At 37.8% G+C, this 17,902-nt stretch overlaps 1 protein-coding gene across 4 annotated transcripts in view; it reads right to left on the minus strand.

The window, feature by feature from the left end:
* Positions 1 to 913: 913 nt before the first annotated feature.
* The window catches only part of DCAF6 (DDB1 and CUL4 associated factor 6), a 49,451-nt gene continuing 32,462 nt past the window's right edge, over positions 914 to 17,902 (minus strand). For all 4 annotated transcript variants that reach the window (XM_079974779.1, XM_079974778.1, XM_079974780.1 and 1 more), the window contains 9 exons: positions 13,893 to 14,004; positions 11,574 to 11,689; positions 8,562 to 8,645; positions 8,028 to 8,346; positions 6,125 to 6,263; positions 2,998 to 3,154; positions 2,495 to 2,583; positions 1,915 to 2,020; positions 914 to 1,351 (listed from right to left, as the gene is read on the minus strand). In XM_079974779.1, the coding sequence (XP_079830905.1) occupies positions 1,287 to 1,351; positions 1,915 to 2,020; positions 2,495 to 2,583; positions 2,998 to 3,154; positions 6,125 to 6,263; positions 8,028 to 8,346; positions 8,562 to 8,645; positions 11,574 to 11,689; positions 13,893 to 14,004 (1,187 nt within the window). In that variant the 3' untranslated portion in view covers positions 914 to 1,286. The remainder of the gene's footprint in view (positions 1,352 to 1,914; positions 2,021 to 2,494; positions 2,584 to 2,997; positions 3,155 to 6,124; positions 6,264 to 8,027; positions 8,347 to 8,561; positions 8,646 to 11,573; positions 11,690 to 13,892; positions 14,005 to 17,902) is intronic.

The raw sequence follows: 17,902 nt of genomic DNA on the forward strand, positions 1-17,902 counted from the left end.
TAGAGGTTGTTTTTAAAAGTCTGGAACAGATTAATCCATTTTGCATTCCTTTCTATGGAGAAAGTGCGCCTTGGTTTTGGAACGCTTTGGTTTTGGAACGGACTTCTGGAATGGATTAAGTTTGATAACCAAGTACCTCTGTATTACTATTAATCAAATGATAGCCCTTGTTATAAAATTTTAGCAACATCATAGTCAGAAAATGAAGTTTTTCTAAGCTGATGAACAGAAGTTGCTGTGGTAACTTGCTCTAAGATGTAGGATTTTAGGACAACTTTTTAGACTGAAAACTGCACAAATTAATGGTAGATGTACAGAATTAAGGTGGCTGGATAGTAATTCTTAATAAGTCTCCATTTCCAATAGCTACTATTCAGAAATAAGTAAATTTTGCAAAAACACTTAAGTGGCTTTAATTAGGAATTAGGTAGGAGGATACCCAACCAGAAGGGTGGGGTATATTATTATTATTATTAAGTGTCTTATTCTTATCATCACCCACTGCCTTATTATTAGCATTAAGATACAGTACCATCAATATAGCCCATTTTTTCCAATAGACTTTGATCCAGAAGGCTACATGGCTGGATCTGTGCACACAGTCGAGTATTGCAACAGCAGTCTTCTGTGCTGTATGACAAGCTGCTTTTTATCAGAGCTTCCAAAGCAATTCAGAGAATATATAGTCACACACCCCTAAAATGAAACATTTAACTTTAGCACATAAAAGTTCTGACTTAAATGTCTTTTAAGAAGGCAGAATAAGTTTCTAGTCAACTTACAAGTTATGTAAGTCTCCAAACCCCAATAGGATTTCTGTGGGGAAGGGTGGAAACTGAAATTTCTGTAGTCAGTAGAGAATGTGATGTGTTGATTTCCTCACATAGTTGTCAGAAAAAGACAAACACAAATGTAAAACAACCACATCTTTTAATAGAAAGCAACAAACATGCAAATAGCAGGTATAGAAATTTATTTGAACCAATGTTTTCACTATAAGGTAAGTTATTTTAAAACACTGATCCAAGCTCCCATGTTTGCAAGTTAAGGGAAAATATTGCACTTCGCATTTTCTAGCACCCCTCATACACTGCAAAACATTTTAAAAATATTTTGCTTATTTTACTTGCACACTTTTGCAAGTCATGCACACATTCATTCAAAATCAAAACGTTAGGTTACTCAAAAGCAAAACCTTAAAATTGCACTAAAGCTTTGTAAGGAAAAATATAATTCATGACTTATACAAATTTCATGACGTCTAGGTACTTTCAGAGAAGAGCCAATTACTCTTCATCTTCGTTTTCATTCTCCTGGCCAGATCCTTCAGACCTGTCTCCTTCCAGCCGGTCTGTAAAATATGGGAGTAATTGTTAAATGACTGAAACAATTTTAAAGCCATTTTTTCCAATTCAGAAAACAAAACGACATTTTGTTCAACCACTGTCCAGGGTCTAGTGATGAAGGAAGTAGAAATGCTTAAGGTATACTGAACATATATATATATATTACAATTTTACAAATATGATGGAAACACAGTAGGGAAAAAAATATGAATAGCTGCTAAAAATTCTGATTCAGATAATTTTCCACTTGTGACCAAGTGAAGATGCCCAGGCATCAGGATGGTGCCTGATGTCTCCACCACCTGGGGATCCTTGGATCTTGCCTGTTTTCACACACTGACAACATATCCTTTAGAAGTCTATCCATGATATTTTATCTGCACAATCAGAACGAATTTCAGGAACCAAAAAGTCGTATTGAAAAATACAACTTTTGAGCCGTCTGGCCCCAAAATGGCAACTAGTTGAAATGAAACACCTCACATAAGAAATCTAGTCAAAAGTGATTTCTGGTCTGTGACAGTAATAAATCAATTCATTCAGTGAAAAGTGTGTAGAATCTTCCTACCTGCTCTTATATGGTTCAAAGATGCCAACATCCTTAGCATAAAAGAAGCTGGAACAGTGATTGTGTTTCTGGTTTCCTCCAACATTAATTCATTTCGAGTTATAACCTAGGGTAGGGGTAGTGAGGAAGTGAAACAGTCACTGAGCAAGAATTTAACAGAGCAGATTTAGAAAATAAGGCTTGTTGTGTATATTTATGTGCCACTATTATATGAGCATCTGACATAAACACTGTATCAGTATTTACCAAAGACTTCTCTTTACCCAATACATGTTTCACTGGTGCACACAACTCTTTACCAATTTGAGGCTATTCACGATCAGTTCACTTCTGTAACAGAATTTACTACGTTTCAATCCATGTTGCATGTACCATAGAATCTAGTTCCATGTTCCAAAAACAATGACACAACTCCCACTGTGAACTGGTCTTTTTATGGCAATACATATATGAAATTATTGTTTTCTTCTAAGTTACAAATTGGTATTAGTAGTGCACAGAAAGTATTAACAAGCAACATCAATATTGTCAGGAAAGAAAATTATAGAAATAGGAGTGTTGCTGCAAAATATCAGCTTACCTCGTCAGCAAGTTTCCGATTAAAAATTTTGGATTCTTCTAGTGGAGACCAGATTTTTATATCATAATCAATACCTGATGAGGCTAGAACTAAAACAATTTAATAATATATTAAGTAGCCATTATTTTACATTTGCAAATACAAATATTATTTGGTGGCTAGCACACTTTGTTGCAACCCCCCACCCCACACCAATTTCTTAGAAGGGTTTCACTTTTAAATTCACTCTTATGTTCTACTTAGAACTCCTATTCCCTACGGAGCATTCACATGTGCATAATTTGCAACATGTAGGCAATAATCTGAAACAGACTATGAGGATAACTTTAAGACAAGATCTCTCATTAGTATCCACTTCACAAATTAGCTAAGGTCCTTCAGACTACAAACTATTAAAAATAACCTATCATTTTGGTAGAACATGGATGAAGCCAAGTGTTTTCAAGTGCTTCCCTACAAGCTATGCATATGCCTGTAAATTATAGAGAGAAAAATAATCTTACTTGGGTCAAATGGATGTGGCTGCAGACAGTTCACCACGTGGTTATCTGCTTCCAGCAGCATCAAGTGCTCAGCAGTATGCCGATCCCAGATGAAGATATGGCCACAATCTGAACCACTCATAACAAAGTTAGAACCCCAAAAATTGGCTTCTTTTATCTGTATAGAAAAAAAAATTGGGGGGGGGGGGACAAAACATTTCATTATGGTTAGTATGCACAGCTGCGAGACATTCTAATTCACTTTCAAAGTTGTATACAGGCTGCATTCATACACAACACTAAACTATGGTTCAGTGTCATATGAACATGTCTCAGACTTCACAACTCCTTTCCTTTCCTGACATGGCTATGCGCAATTGCTTCCATCTTTAACAAACAGCAATTTAGCATTAAGTTTGAATGCAGGCAAACTGAAATAAGCCAACTTAAACTGTGGGTTGATTTATCTTAGCAAGGGCAGAACTGTACCCATTACTTTTAAATAAAGATGTTTTTAAAAAAATAAGAAATAGTTTGTTTCAAATGATACTATCCATTTAAAAGGTGCCCCAAGGCCCTACATAGTACCTATAGCTAATATACGTACTACATACAATATATATACCTATACAATGTTTAAAGCATCTATTTAGAAGAGACCCTAAGCAGCACTAAATAGAAAGGACTGTTGGTTTAGCTGGAAACATATTTCTATGTGATGTTATAGTGGACTCAATTAAGATTGCTGCTCCAAACACTCAAAGGCAGGAATACAGTTGCCTCAAAGCAGTGGCGTAGTGTGGGTTGTCAGCACCCGGGGCAAGGCAAGTAATTTGCGTCCCCTAACCCATGGATTTGCGCCCCCTAACCCTAACCCCCAGATGTTGCGCCCGGTACGGCCGGCCCCCCCTGCACCCCCCACGCTACGCCACTGCCTCAAAGAAAGTCTTTTGTCTCTGTTACCCTGAAGTGACCAATTACATTCATGCCAAGCTAAGAGACATAGAAACAAAGTACAGTGGTACCTCGGGTTACAAACACTTTGGGTTACAAGCTCCACTAACCCAGAAGTAGTACCTCAGGTTGAGAACTTTTGCTCCAGGATGAGAATGGAAATTGCGCACTGACGGCAGTGGGAGTCCCCATTAGCAAAAACGTGCCTCAAGTTAAGAATGGTTTCGGGTTAAGAACGGACCTCTGGAACGAATTAAGTTTGTAACCCGAGGTACCACTGCACAAAACACCAACATAACAACAACTTCTCCAAATTCTCTAAATGTGGCAGGGCAGCAAACTGACATAAATGCATGAGATTGCTGCCACTGACCTCAGGACTAGAACCTGGATCTGTTCCAGGCAGCAGGGGCAGACTGAAAATCCCTACCGTTTTCAAAAGACCTTGGGGAACAAAAATAGTGGCAGTGGTGGTAATTGGGTAAACATAGCCTTCAGAGGCATGGCCTTTTTCTTTGAACTCCGCCAACACACCTTTTAAAGCTTCATGACTAAATAGCTTTCCACCTAACAAAAGTTTCAGAAGAAAGGTTAATAAGGGCTGCTGAATCAGCTTCCCTTTTATTTTTTGCGACATCATTAAAGAATCACTGCTGATTTTTATTCACAGCTGCACAGGGGCTGACTGCTGAGGAGCAGTACTGAAGACTGATCCCATTAATTGTGGTGGGGAGGGCTCAAGCCCTACAAACTTATTCCCAGAACTTGAATCACAGTTGATAATAGTGGAGGAAATGCCATGCTCCTTCTGGAGTAGTCACCTTTCGTCCCCCACCCTGCACTCAGCTCTCACCTGTGGCTCCAAGAAGCTGTCAGCATGCAACAGCAGTCACACCTTGGGAACGGCTTCGACTGGTCACCTGAGGGTACCCTAGAAGAGGGTAGCCAATAGGTCTTGCACCCTCAGTGAGTTAGGGACCTCCCCTGCATGCAAAGACAGGCTCCAACTGATTGAGCAGATGAGACCAATAGTGGGTCTAATGGTAAAGAAGGCAGTTTCTGTATGTGCTGTAGAGGGAAGTGAGGGGAAGATGGGGCCTGTCAACCTGGGAAGGTAGCCCATCAAGGAGAAGGAAAACTATGATGCTAAACCTCTGCTGCCTTGTGAGATATCTCTGGGAGAAGAAAAGGCTAAGGAGAAAACCCTCCACAAATCTGGAGTGGTGTCCGTAAGACGGTTGGATGGCACATTGTATGCCTCCTTCCAGCAACTCCTGAAGCCAAGCTTGTGCCAAATGTATTGCTTTGCTTTCCTTTGGACACCAGTGAGGCCAAGAGGGGGGTCCTGTTGTCTGGGCAGCCCAGGACACTGCCCAGCCTAACGCAACAGTTTGACATCACCATTGGAGGCACACTTCATTGTTTCTCAAGACAGACAGATGCCAACAACAAGGTGCCTTCCTCCTCTGACAGATCCTTCCTAGCTCTTCTAATCCATGAAAGAAGTTGGAGGGTTACTGGGTGCCCTCTGGTGGCTCACACTGCCAATAATGTCACATTTATTACTTGGCCCTCCTCAAGAATGATGGTCATTACTGAGAAAATTACACGTCGGGGGAAATCACTGAACAAATAAATTGCAGTAAAAATCATCACAAAATCAATTGCAAGGAAACACCTGTGAGAAACACACACTCAAATAGTCCAGGGCACCAAGAGAACAGACAAGAGTCCTAGACACCATAAACACACAGCAATATAACACAGATTCAAAATACAAGCCTGGGATATGGAGACGCAAAAAGGAGAGAGAAAATAGGTCTTAGGCAACTGCCCCCAGCGAGGGCAAAAATGTAACAGAGGCAAACAGAGGAGAACAGAGGCAAAATAGTTTGTCTGAGGTTTTTTCGAGGCGATTTTGTTCCTGCCTTTGAGTGGATGAAGCCAAACCCATGCAAGTCCATTATAACACCAGGGGAGAGTGTTACTTTTATTTTAAATTCAAAGTTATTTCATAATGTTGACCAGGCATGCAGTGCTCCGGACTAAGACTTTGCAAAGGTACTTGAGTAACCATAACTGTATTATGATGTGCATATATCTTAATTTTTCTTATAAGTTCTCTTCTAATATAGGTTAGTATAACACATATTTAGAGCAAACCAAATTATAAATTTAGCAGTAAACTATGTACCATTGTCCGGGAGTTTCGATGACCTTTGTAAACCATTTTTATTAAAGGGCGTCTAATATTCAGTGTTTCCAATTCCTCCATCTCTTTTCTCTCTTTCCTTCTTCTGAAGAGCTCCTGAATGCGAGCTACAGCAGATCGCCTATGGATTATGAACAGAAAGGCCATCATTGTCAGAAAGCTACATAATAACCTGGTTTGCAGTCCTGTTCAGAGTTTGGTTGTTTAGATCCCAATAACCTCAATGGGATTTAAACAGGCTAATTGTGGCTAGAGGGTTAGACTACTAGCCCATATAAAACAACCTTTGCCTTTTGATACATTATTAAACATTTGCTTTTACTCTCAAACAACAAAAAGAGGGAGGACAGCAAAGCTTGAGCATGCAAATACAGCCTGTGCAAGTTTTCTTTTGAGTATTATACTCAATGCCAATAATGAAATTGAGGATTTTATAAGCACCACCAGCAGGTCGCCCATTGACAGCATTTGAAGCAGAAGCTGTCAGTTAGCCAACGGATGCATTCAAGCAATATAATCATTTTAACATAAGAACACAAGAATAGCCTGCTGGATCAGGCCAATGGCCCATCTAGTTACGCATTCTGTACTCACACTGGCCAACCAGATGCCTATGGGAAACCAGCAAGCAGAACATGAGCACAAGAACAGTGTTCCCCTCCCATGGTTTACAATAAGTATATATTATGTTAGTCAACAAATCACGTAAGCCATGACACATGAAAAATACAATACGTGTTTAACAAAAGAGAACTACCTGGGCTTTAGTTCCACTGTATATTTTTACACTGCATTCATCTTTAATGAACACACTAAAGAGCTTAATAGACTTGTTAAACCTTTCACACAGCAATTACCTTTATTTGGGGGGGGCACAACATACAACTAAAATTACTCTCCGCTGTCACCCTCTCTATATGAAGTCCAATAGATTTAAAACTTGTATAGTAACTGGTACAAAAGGTGGTTAGATACCATACCAATGAAGGAAGTAATCATATTTCTACATGGGATGGTAATTCTGAATTACCTCAATATTCTACCACCTACTGCTGTTCCTCTTATATATCTAGTGAAAGGAATAACAGCTGAAGTCATTCAAATAAAAATAATGTATATAATAGTGTTAAGAAACTGTACAGTGCTCCAGGTCCAATTTAACCATCCCCATTCATTCATGAAGCACGCTAAGTGACCTCGGGCAGTTACACAAACTCAGCCCAGCCTCACAAGGTTGTTGTGGAGATAAAATGGTGAAGACACCATAAGCACTGTGTCAAGCTCCTCAGGGAAAAAGCAAACAATTCTATATCGATTTTCTACTAGTCACTAAAAACAAATACAACCAGAATGTTTTCCAAGTCTCTGGAAGACAATCAAGCTCTGTTAAGTACAAGGAAAGAGAATTCTATGTGCATGAAAAATTGACTAAGTGAACCTCTTTATATATGCCTGTTATGCAGACATGGCATATAAATAAACGCATGGGACCATGCACTCCTGCAGCACAATCTTATATATGTGTACTGAGAAGTAAGTCCTACTGAGTCCACTGAAATTTAACCCCAGGTAAATGTGTATAGGATAGTTGCCTTCAGTATGAGAGTCCAGGTCATTGAAGGATCACATGATGTGCTACAATACATAGACAATTATGCAAATCCAACTGAAAATATAAAAAGACAATGCACTGAGGTAGAATTTTAATATCCAAGTAGAGCAAGTAGAATCCCGTGGTGAAATGAGGGCTAATCCCTCATGCCTATCATGAATGCATGTTGACAGCATAACTTTTAAGAGGTCTGAATGCTTCTGCTGCATGATTTCCCATTTTTTACTTCAACAGAACTGTCTGTAGGAGGGGAGAGCGCACCACAATACTAACCTATGGCCTACTCCTCCACGAAACCGGGCTCCTGGTATCAGAACAGGGTCATCATCACTATCATCAGTTTCTTGGAAAGCAGAACTTCTCATAGATGATTCTTCATGAGAAGCAAGCCCTGAGGAATCTGGTTGGGATTGAGGTTCATGATTTGTATTATTTGAGTTGGCAGTGGACTCTGTACTTTGTTGACTCACGCTTCCTTGCTCTTCTGTGTCTTTTCTTGATAAGCTTTCACCTGGTGTCTGGCAGGTTATGTCAAGATGAGGATCATTTTCTAGTTCCATACTACTTTCCAGTTGGTCAGACACATCATTATCTGATAGAACAAACAATGACATTTAATCAGTTACCACACTAAAAACATTTTGAATTATCTTTGACAACTTTATTAAAACCTAAAGTAGAAAAAATAAATAGCTATAACCTGCCCTGGAGATATAAGTATTTCAGGGGTGCGGGGAGAAGAGAGCTTGAGTTTGCTTACATTTACAGCTTTTGGGTAAAGTATGCATATGTTACCATTTTACATACCTGAATGTGGTGTTCCAACATTTTCACTTATAGGTGTCAATTCTTCAACATTTGTACTTTCCCCATGTGAGTCTTCAGGAATTCCTGGAATTCAGTATTTAAATTATATAAATAGTGCAAATGGGCTACTAGCAATTTCTGAAATTAGCTATTATATACTGTTGTCACTATCATAAGCCTTCTAAAGTATTGTATAGCTTGCATGGAAAGTAATGAAAACTGACAAAAATTATGCACTGAAAAAATATTAAAAATACAGTAAGTCAGGCACTGCTGCAATGTGTACTACTGAAAAAATAAACTGGCTTTCTGATTCCATCTATATCTCTAGCTGTAGATTCTACATACTTATGTTAATCAAAATAGATTAGAATGTTTTGTGAATGAGTATTATTCATGTTCAACTGGAACAATAAAAGTGACTCAAGAATCACTTACTAATATCTAACATTCACAAGCTTATTACAGATGACTCCATAATCTTTTGCAGCAACCCATTTTACAAGGCTTGTTTATTTTTGAGATTCTTTTATCTTACTAATATTGAATACTTATCATGGACATTAAGAATTTAACAATTCATTTAAAATATATATTCATATAAATAGTTTAATATTAGGTTAATTTTATATTTTAAACGATAACTGTATTGTTTTATGCAGGGCTCTGGATTTACAACAGAATACTAAAGTCAATGTACAAAGAACTGTGAAACTTCTTTCATGAGCCTAATGGTGTGTTTGTGTTGTTTTTCTCAAACAGCAACCCCGACATGCCACACCGCACACTATTTCTGAAACTGAGCATAGTTTAAGTATCATATTGTGATATGTGGGCTAGCAGAAGCACCCTACAGAGCTCTGTGAATCACAGCATGGATGTTACACTTACCTCCTGTGCTCCGAACTCCCCAAAAATCAGATTGAAAACCTTGTTTTGTTCATAGTATATGTACAAATGTTTAATTTACTTAGATTTTTCATAGCTTTCCTCACCCATAGCCAAAGGAAATCCCAAAGTGGTTTATAAAAGGATAAAAATACAAGCAATGACAATATATCCATAAAAATAGTACAAATAAACCAAGAGTGTAATGATTTGAAATAAAGTAAGCACAGGCATACAATGATATAAAGGTGGCTATTTAATCTTTCTCTTTTTCCAGATTTTTCTAAGGAGGTGATTAAGGCATGCTCTAAATCTGCTAAAGTGAAAGCCCTTGCTAGGGCAAAAAGCTTGAAAAACTATATTCAATTCCTGGCAAAGTTCTGCATTGAATATTCAGGTCAAACCCATAAATTTGACCAGTCAGATTTTGTAAAACAAATGAAGACTGAGACTAAACAATTCTTTGACTTAAAAGCCAAGACTTTGACCACTAGGATGTATGAATGGGAAGCATAAAAAGCTTGTATTAGAGGCTGAATTATAGCATGTGCATCACATAAAAAAACCTTAGAAACAGTTAAGGGGAAAAATGAAAGAGGAATTAAAGATTTGTGGCCATTAATAGTTAATAACTCAACTGATAATCTGCGTAGTAAAATAAGAAAGAAGAAATTTGAGCTATGTAATACATTATCAAAACAAGTAGATATAATGCTTATGTATATGGGACAAAAAGTATTGGGAAACAGGTGAAAGGGGGGTAGAATTCTAGCAAATTGACTTAAGCAAAAGAAAGAAAGGTTAATAGTCTCACAAATTAGAAGTGAATTAGATGACGTGTATATAGCTCCAACAGAAAGAGGTATATTGGAAGAGGTGATGGAGAAGTTTTTTTAAAAAAAATAAAATTACCTGATTCAGAATCTATGCAAAAACAATTATTAATGTCCCTAATATCAGAAACTGAGATTATGTTTGAGAATAATCTCAAACATGGAAAACAGTAAAGCACCAGGCCTAGACAGATTCCTAGTGGAATGGTACAAAACATACATTGATCTCTAGGCACCTAGGTTATTTCAATTATATGATGAGATATTCAGAGAAGGAATTAGCTCAACATTATTGAGCTAATCAGGCATACCGTATTTTTCGCCCCATAGGACGCTCCGTCCCATAGGATGCACCTAGTTTTTTGGGGGGGGAATAAAGAAAAAGAATTATTCCCCCCCCCAGGCGCTTGTGGGGCCGGCAGCGGGGAGAAGCGCTCTTCCCCCCGCCACCCGCCTTCAGACCAGGTCCAGGGACAGCGGGGAAGACGTTCCGCCTCCCCGCTGTCCCCCGACCTTGTGGGGCTGGCGCTGGGGCTCTCCTGAAGCCTGGAGAGCAAGAGGGGTCGGTGCGCACCGACCCCTCTCGCTCTCCAGGCTTCAGCAAAAGCCTGCATTCGCCCCATAGGACACACACACATTTCCCCTTCATTTTTGGAGGGGAAAAAGTGCGTCCTATAGGGCGAAAAATACGGTACATTACTGTTATTCCAAAGCACCAACCAATGCCCAATTTCTCTGATTAATATTGATACAAACATTTTAATGGCAATATTGGCAAGTAGGCTGCAAACAGTAATACCAACTATTATTAAAAATGTCCAAATAGGCTCTATAAAGAGAAGACAAGCCACAGATAATATCAGGCTGGTTGTGGATTTGATAAACTTAAACAGGAACAAGAATGATATAGCTATATCATCTCTTGACAAATTGATAGAAGATATGTGCAAACTTGCAGCACATGAACAAATCACATATAAACGTAGACTTGCCATGGACAAATTTAACAATATTTGGAATTCATTTCTATAAACACTGCATTAGGTTAAATGTAAGTTAACTACAATAACAATCTTGTAATGTTTATAAGTTCTCTCTTAGTTTTTGTATATAGGTGTTATTCGCCCCCCCACTTTCCATTTTCTCCCCTCGGTTTTTTAAGTGTTATTTTATCCTGTGCCCTTACAATTATATACACATTACTTTTTATCTTTCAAAAAAGTGTATGTATATGTGTGTATATATATGGTGGCTGTATCACTGCTATAAAGGCAACAAATTCACATCTTACTTGATTCTGAACTCTCTAATATTGGTGTCTCTGAACTCTGAGTTCTCAGGGATTCTTCCTGACCTTCAGGTTTGCTGTAATTTCCACTCCCTCTGGAACTTGAAGCTGTACTGCTCCTAGCAACAAGAACATTCAACAGACGCATGTATTTATTTTAGATATTTATAGCCTGCCCTTCAAATATATTCCCAGAATAAAAACCATTTACTAGTATTATTGAAGTATGAGCTAGTTAAATAATATTATAAAATAAGGAAAAATATATTGCTATGGAGATATGGGAAATACTCTGTAATAAGCACCATAAAATTTTACTAAAGACAGCAGTCAGAAAGAACTGTTATATGGTAATGACAAGATGGTATATTAACCCTGTTATAATAATAGTAATAGTAAGAAGAACTACCCAAAAAAATACTGACAGCGTGAAAAGGAAGCAAACTTCTTTTGCTGGGAATGTTGCAGAGAAAAATTTACTGGAGAATTATTAAGAAGATTACAGAAAGCATACTACGATATGCAATCCCTCTAGATCCTCTTTATTACCTTTAAAATTATATGGATGTGTTTATTTCTAAAGGACGTTAAAAACTAGCATCTTGAATGGCTATGGCTGTTAGAGTATTATATGGAAAAAACTGGAGGTTGTATACATTATGCTTCATGAAGGAATGACAATAAAATGTGGACATGGAAAAACTAACACCTATCAGAATGAAACGAAAAGCAAAGATAAGAAAACATTAATTGAAATAGTTTGTGCTTTACATTGAGTATTGTAGAAGCAGTACAATATATCTAAATATACAATATTGATTTTCATCAATTTAGTTTGATATTTTATATACCATTAATTATAATATAGGAAATCTAAATATGTATGTAATCTATGCTGCTTTACGATGTCTTCCCCATACATACATACATACATATACACACACACAAACAAACACACACACTCTTTCAATTCTTATTTGGAAAAAGCTGCTTGTAATTTTCATTGTAGTTCAGAAATAACAAGAGTTCGTGTATACATACTAGTACTGAAGCAATTATAAATTTTTATAACCAAAATAGTGTTTGTTTTTGCTCTGTAACAAAATATTGTATTGATTATTGCTGTGTGGGTCATGACCATTATACCATCTGGTGCATAATGCTTTCTTCTTCATATACTATGCTATAAAAACTGGATTCCCACTTGGGTAACTGTAATACTTGGGGCTGCCCTTGAAGATTACCTGGAAGCTGCAGCTACTATAGATTGCTGCTTGCTAGGCTGTTGAGTGGAATAGTTCACTGGAGCCATGTAACTGTCCTGACTTGACAGTACCACCCTCTCAATGTCTTCCTGCACAGGCATTAAGCCCTTCCAGGGATGCCCTGCTCAGCACCTCACGTTTGGAAATTATGCAATGACACAGGAGAGCACCTTCTCTGCAGTGGTTCTCCGACTATGGAACTCCCTCCCTCTGAGGTCCATGTGGTGCCAACTTAAGATCAATTTCACCACCAGGTTAACACTTTGCTATTTTTCAGGCATATTTGAATTCTCAACTCTGCTCTGTTATAATAATAGAATAAGCTGCTCTCTGTGTTTTAATATTGTTATTTATTGTTTCACCTGCTTTTGTTTTATTATTGCAATTATTGTACCCCACTCTACTAAATTTGATATTCAATTCATATAGTAAGACTGAAAAGTGTTTTATGTGTAATCCCAGGGGTGGAAATGATCTCCAGTACGATTTACTATCCCAGTAAATGTAATGAAATAATGCTTGAAATACTTTTCAAAATGATTTTAAAATACTGAAAGCACCATGTAAAGCTTGGGTATGTGAAATAAATGTATTTTTCATACAATTCCTAAAACTTGCATCTAGCCTAACACAATATTCCTCTGGTCTAACTCAGCACTTTTTCCTAATGAAGTTATTCTGGCAGTGTAGCATATAAAAGCTATTAAGTGAAAAAGTTCAAGTGTGAGATCTAATGTTAACCATAGAGTAAACCAAAATACAACTTAAATCCATTGGGCAGTATCCAGTGTTGAGCAAGCAGACTTCACATCACCTTCCTTCCCTCCCCACATGGCCCCCTAAACTCCCCCATCTTCTCTAGAAGGTCCCCCACCATTCCAGAACAGATTTGTGCAGTGAAGACAAGGGAAGGCAAGTCCCACCACAAGTGGAAGTCTGTTCTGCTTGCACATGGACAGTATTGAATACAGCCCATTGATTTCAATGGCCCATTGATCACCCCAAAATGCTACAACTGAAGTCATAGCTAAAATTGGGAAAAGTAGTGCAATCTTACCATTCATCAGTGAAGTCTAATTTTATTGTGCTTGTAGTTGTCCCTTCTGTACTATAATGTAAACTTAAAACAGGTTCACTTGTTCCAGGATGTGGACTTGCCTTTTCATCATCTGAAAACAAAGTGTTAGTAAGTGTGAACATACCACATATGTAAAGATATCATAATTCTGAGGGCAATTCTGAGGGCAATGCTGTTGTCAAGCAGAGGCTTGACAACCATATGTCAGGAGTGCTCTGATGGTGTGTCCTGCTTGGCAGGGGGTTGGACTCGATGGTCCTTGTGGTCTCTTCCAACTCTATGATTCTATGATTCTATGTTTATTTTAGTAATAGCTTCATTAAAAGTAGAGCTTCGGAGCTTGTTCAAAGTTAAACGCTTACGTATTAGGTATGATCACCTTGTAACTCATGGGGAAAGGTCCAAACACAACAGCAATAAGGTGAAGTGGAAAACAAAGATTTAGAAATACATGTAACATTTCTGCTGAATCAAAGATATGCCATCTACGCAGAGCCTTATCTATTGTAAATGACTAATGTCTAAATATTACAAATCAGTAGTTTCCAGTAAATGTGTTTAACCATTTTCAACCAGAATCCTGAACAAGAACTGCAAATTAGCTGAATATCCAAAGAAGGAAAAACTTTTTTTTAGCTGCTCCATGGGATGGTACTAGGTACAATGGATAATTAAAAATTCTTCTTTGAAAGTTGGGTTTGGTACGTTTCTGGAAATAGTTTCTATTCAAAGTATAAAAAATATGAATGTTTTCTGGAAGACAGCTGCAGCAAACAAAACAATTTTTTTAAAGGAACAGCATGTCTTAGGACCAGGTATGTGAAATACATGTGACTGCCTTTTCATTAAAACTGTCATTGGAGGCCCTGCTCTATATGCTAATCATGTGGCAATTGTGGAAATTATATTTTCATATGTAGTACCCCTGTTGTGAAATACTCTCCCCAGGAGGCTCATCTGGTTCTTTTACTTTCATGTCTTTTTGACATTTTTATTTTTTCAAATCTTTTAAAATAGCTTCCTATGATGTTGCTGTTTTCACTGTTACTGCTGCTTCATTGGATTTTAGAAATGTTAAATTAGTTTTAATATATTTGTACTTTCCACCTAGGATATATTAATTAGTTTGAACTTAGTTTGAAGATGCAGGATATAAATTATATAAAACAAAGAGATCTTGTGCTACCTATTATATGTGTTTTTATTATATTATATATAATGTTTTTGCCTGGTGCCTAAAGATAAGTAACAAAAACATTCCTCTTCTGCCAGACCCTAATTACAAATCTATGGAGTTATTGTTTTTGTTTGTTACTATGTTACATATTTTTGTCTTTTTATATTGTAAACCACCCTGTGATCCTCAAATAAAGAGAGGTATAGAAATCCAATAAATACTAATTATAATTATTACTATAAAACTTTTTAGGCAAACCAGAGAGGAATTGATGAAAATGAGGCAAGGAAGGAAGGGATTTCCAAACAGGAAGCGAAATCAAGATGGAAATGGAAATGGGATAGGACTCTGGAACATGACGTTTTCTCTCCTATGAACTCTTGCTGGAAAAAAACCCTTCAATAATACACTTCTAGTTTGGCCCTGAGTGCTTTGGTAACCTTGCCTTCTATTGCTCTTTAATTAGAAATTGTTGCTGCTGTGCATGTCAGGCTCCACCCTGTATTTCTGCACATTGCTGCCTGCCTGAACAACCTGCCTGTGCCTTTGTCTCTCTATGAAGTCTTAAAACATTAGATTTCAGCACAATGTTCCCACTCTTTTAATTGCTTAATTTTGCTGGTTTTTATAACTAGAAAACACAACAAAGGTTTTCCTATAACTGCGTCATTCAGCCTTGTGTAATTTTGAATAACCAAACAAGCATTTTTTTTAACAAGAGTTTTGTAGCACTACCGAAGGCATCACTATTCAGTAGTAAATTCAATGGAACTTAATCTCGTGTACATGTGTAAACTTAAAACATTCTTAACAACCTTTACATGAATAATAGCAGAAGCATAGACTCTGTTTTCATTTTCTTATTAGTAGATTGTTAGTAACTGTGTGTTGTTACCTTTCAGTTTTCCCTGAGGAAAAACAGATTTTTAAAGCTCAAGAGCAATTGGGGACAAATTTAAAACCTATTTTCAATAAGTAGTTTTCTTCTCTGGTGCAAGATAAGCAAAAATGATGAAAAGGCCAAAAAATGGGGGGGTGCACAGGAGCAAAATATGTAGGGTGGAAGATGGTTGACTACAGATGCCTGAACTTATATAGTACATAATATTACAAACAAGACACCAGAAGCAATCACAACCAACTCCTGAAACATATATAACATAGCTGAAAGCTTTAGTGATCACACACAAACACACACACGCAGTAACTATCACTGGACAACACAACCCAATCTATAATTTTAGGACGTGCAGCTCTGCAAAGAAAGGAAGCCTCTTCTGTCTTAGTAAAGCTCCTGACATGATGCCAATAGAAGACTTGAGGTTGCCACACAGAACCCAGTCTTGTTGGTATCATTGCTCCAAGGCAATTCTCTAAGCTGGGCTTTATCTTCTGCACCAATACAGTCGTACCTTGGTTTTCGAACAGCTTGGTTCTCGAACGTTTTGGCACCCGAACATCGCAAACCTGGAAGTGACTGTTCCAGTTTGCGAACTATTTTTGGAAGCCGAACGTCCAACGGGGCTTATGGGGCTTCCAATTGACTACAGAAGCTTCCTGCAGCCAATCAGAAGCTGCGCTTTGGTTTCAGAACATTTTGGAAGTCGAACGGACTTCCAGAATGGATTCCGTTCAACTTCCAAGGTACGACTGTACATTGTTTGTAATGTAATTGGAAGTAGTTTTGCAATGGTAGCTCTGGTCCACTGGTTGTGATTTGCACCAGAAGCTTTGTCTCTCTTTTTGCAAAACCATGTCCTATAAGACCAAAAGTACTGAGCACAGGTGCCAACTCCTGGGGCCCTGGGTGCCTGAGCACCCAAAAAATTCCCCATGAAGGGGCTGGGCACCCACAAATTTCCATGCCAGGGCCATGCATGCTGCATGGCATCCACAGCCCCGGGCACCAATGGTCATGGGGCCAAGTTGGCACTCCTGGTACCAAGTACATGTAAGTGATGGTGAGTATATACCGTTCACAGAATTGCAATGCAGTGTAACATAAGTTGCATTGCTACCTTATCAATCTGCAAGTCAGCAAAACCTGCATAGTTGCAACCTGCACTAATCAGCTCCCAAATCTATAGAGAGAAAACTGATGACTGTACTTCCATTTCCAAAATCATAGGATCCAAGTATGAATTACTCTAATCAAACATATCCAAAATGTATCTATATTTCTTCTACAATAGGACATTGCACAAGTAATTCAGTCTCAGGTAGACCAGTGATTTGAGAGAGAAAATGTGATTTACAATCAGTTTTAGTCAAATATATTAAATTCACCTCAACTACAAACCTGTATAAGTGAGGGAGTGATAAAGTTAAGATCACACATACAAAGAACTGAGAACAAATCATTCAAAATAATTCCAATGTAAGGCAATAAAGCAGCAATCCTGTATGAACTTTCAGGGAAGCCAATCCCCCAGAATTCAATGTGTCTTACTTCTGAGTACATACACTTGAAAACATATCACCTAACTACTTGCATATATTCCTAGTGTGTAGGTATAAGGCTCAGTGGGGTGTGCAGCAAGCTTTAAGATCAAAATGTTTCACCATCAAGCCTAAATGTGTTAAAATCTTTCAGCTACATAAAAATCTACACATGTTGCATAAAAATCTACATAATCTGCCCATAGCCATTTTGTAGCACACAGTTGCATGAAGTGGGTCTACTTATGACAATTTCAAGCATTTTGCCTTTTAAACTTCAGCTTCTACATATGGTATAAGACAGGAAGAGCCAAAACTTGCTTCTACACATATAAAATCTACATGCAGAGGCAGAGTATGAACCAGATTTCTT

Source organism: Podarcis cretensis (assembly GCF_951804945.1).
Source record: "Podarcis cretensis genome assembly, chromosome: 4".
NCBI lineage: Eukaryota > Metazoa > Chordata > Lepidosauria > Squamata > Lacertidae > Podarcis > Podarcis cretensis.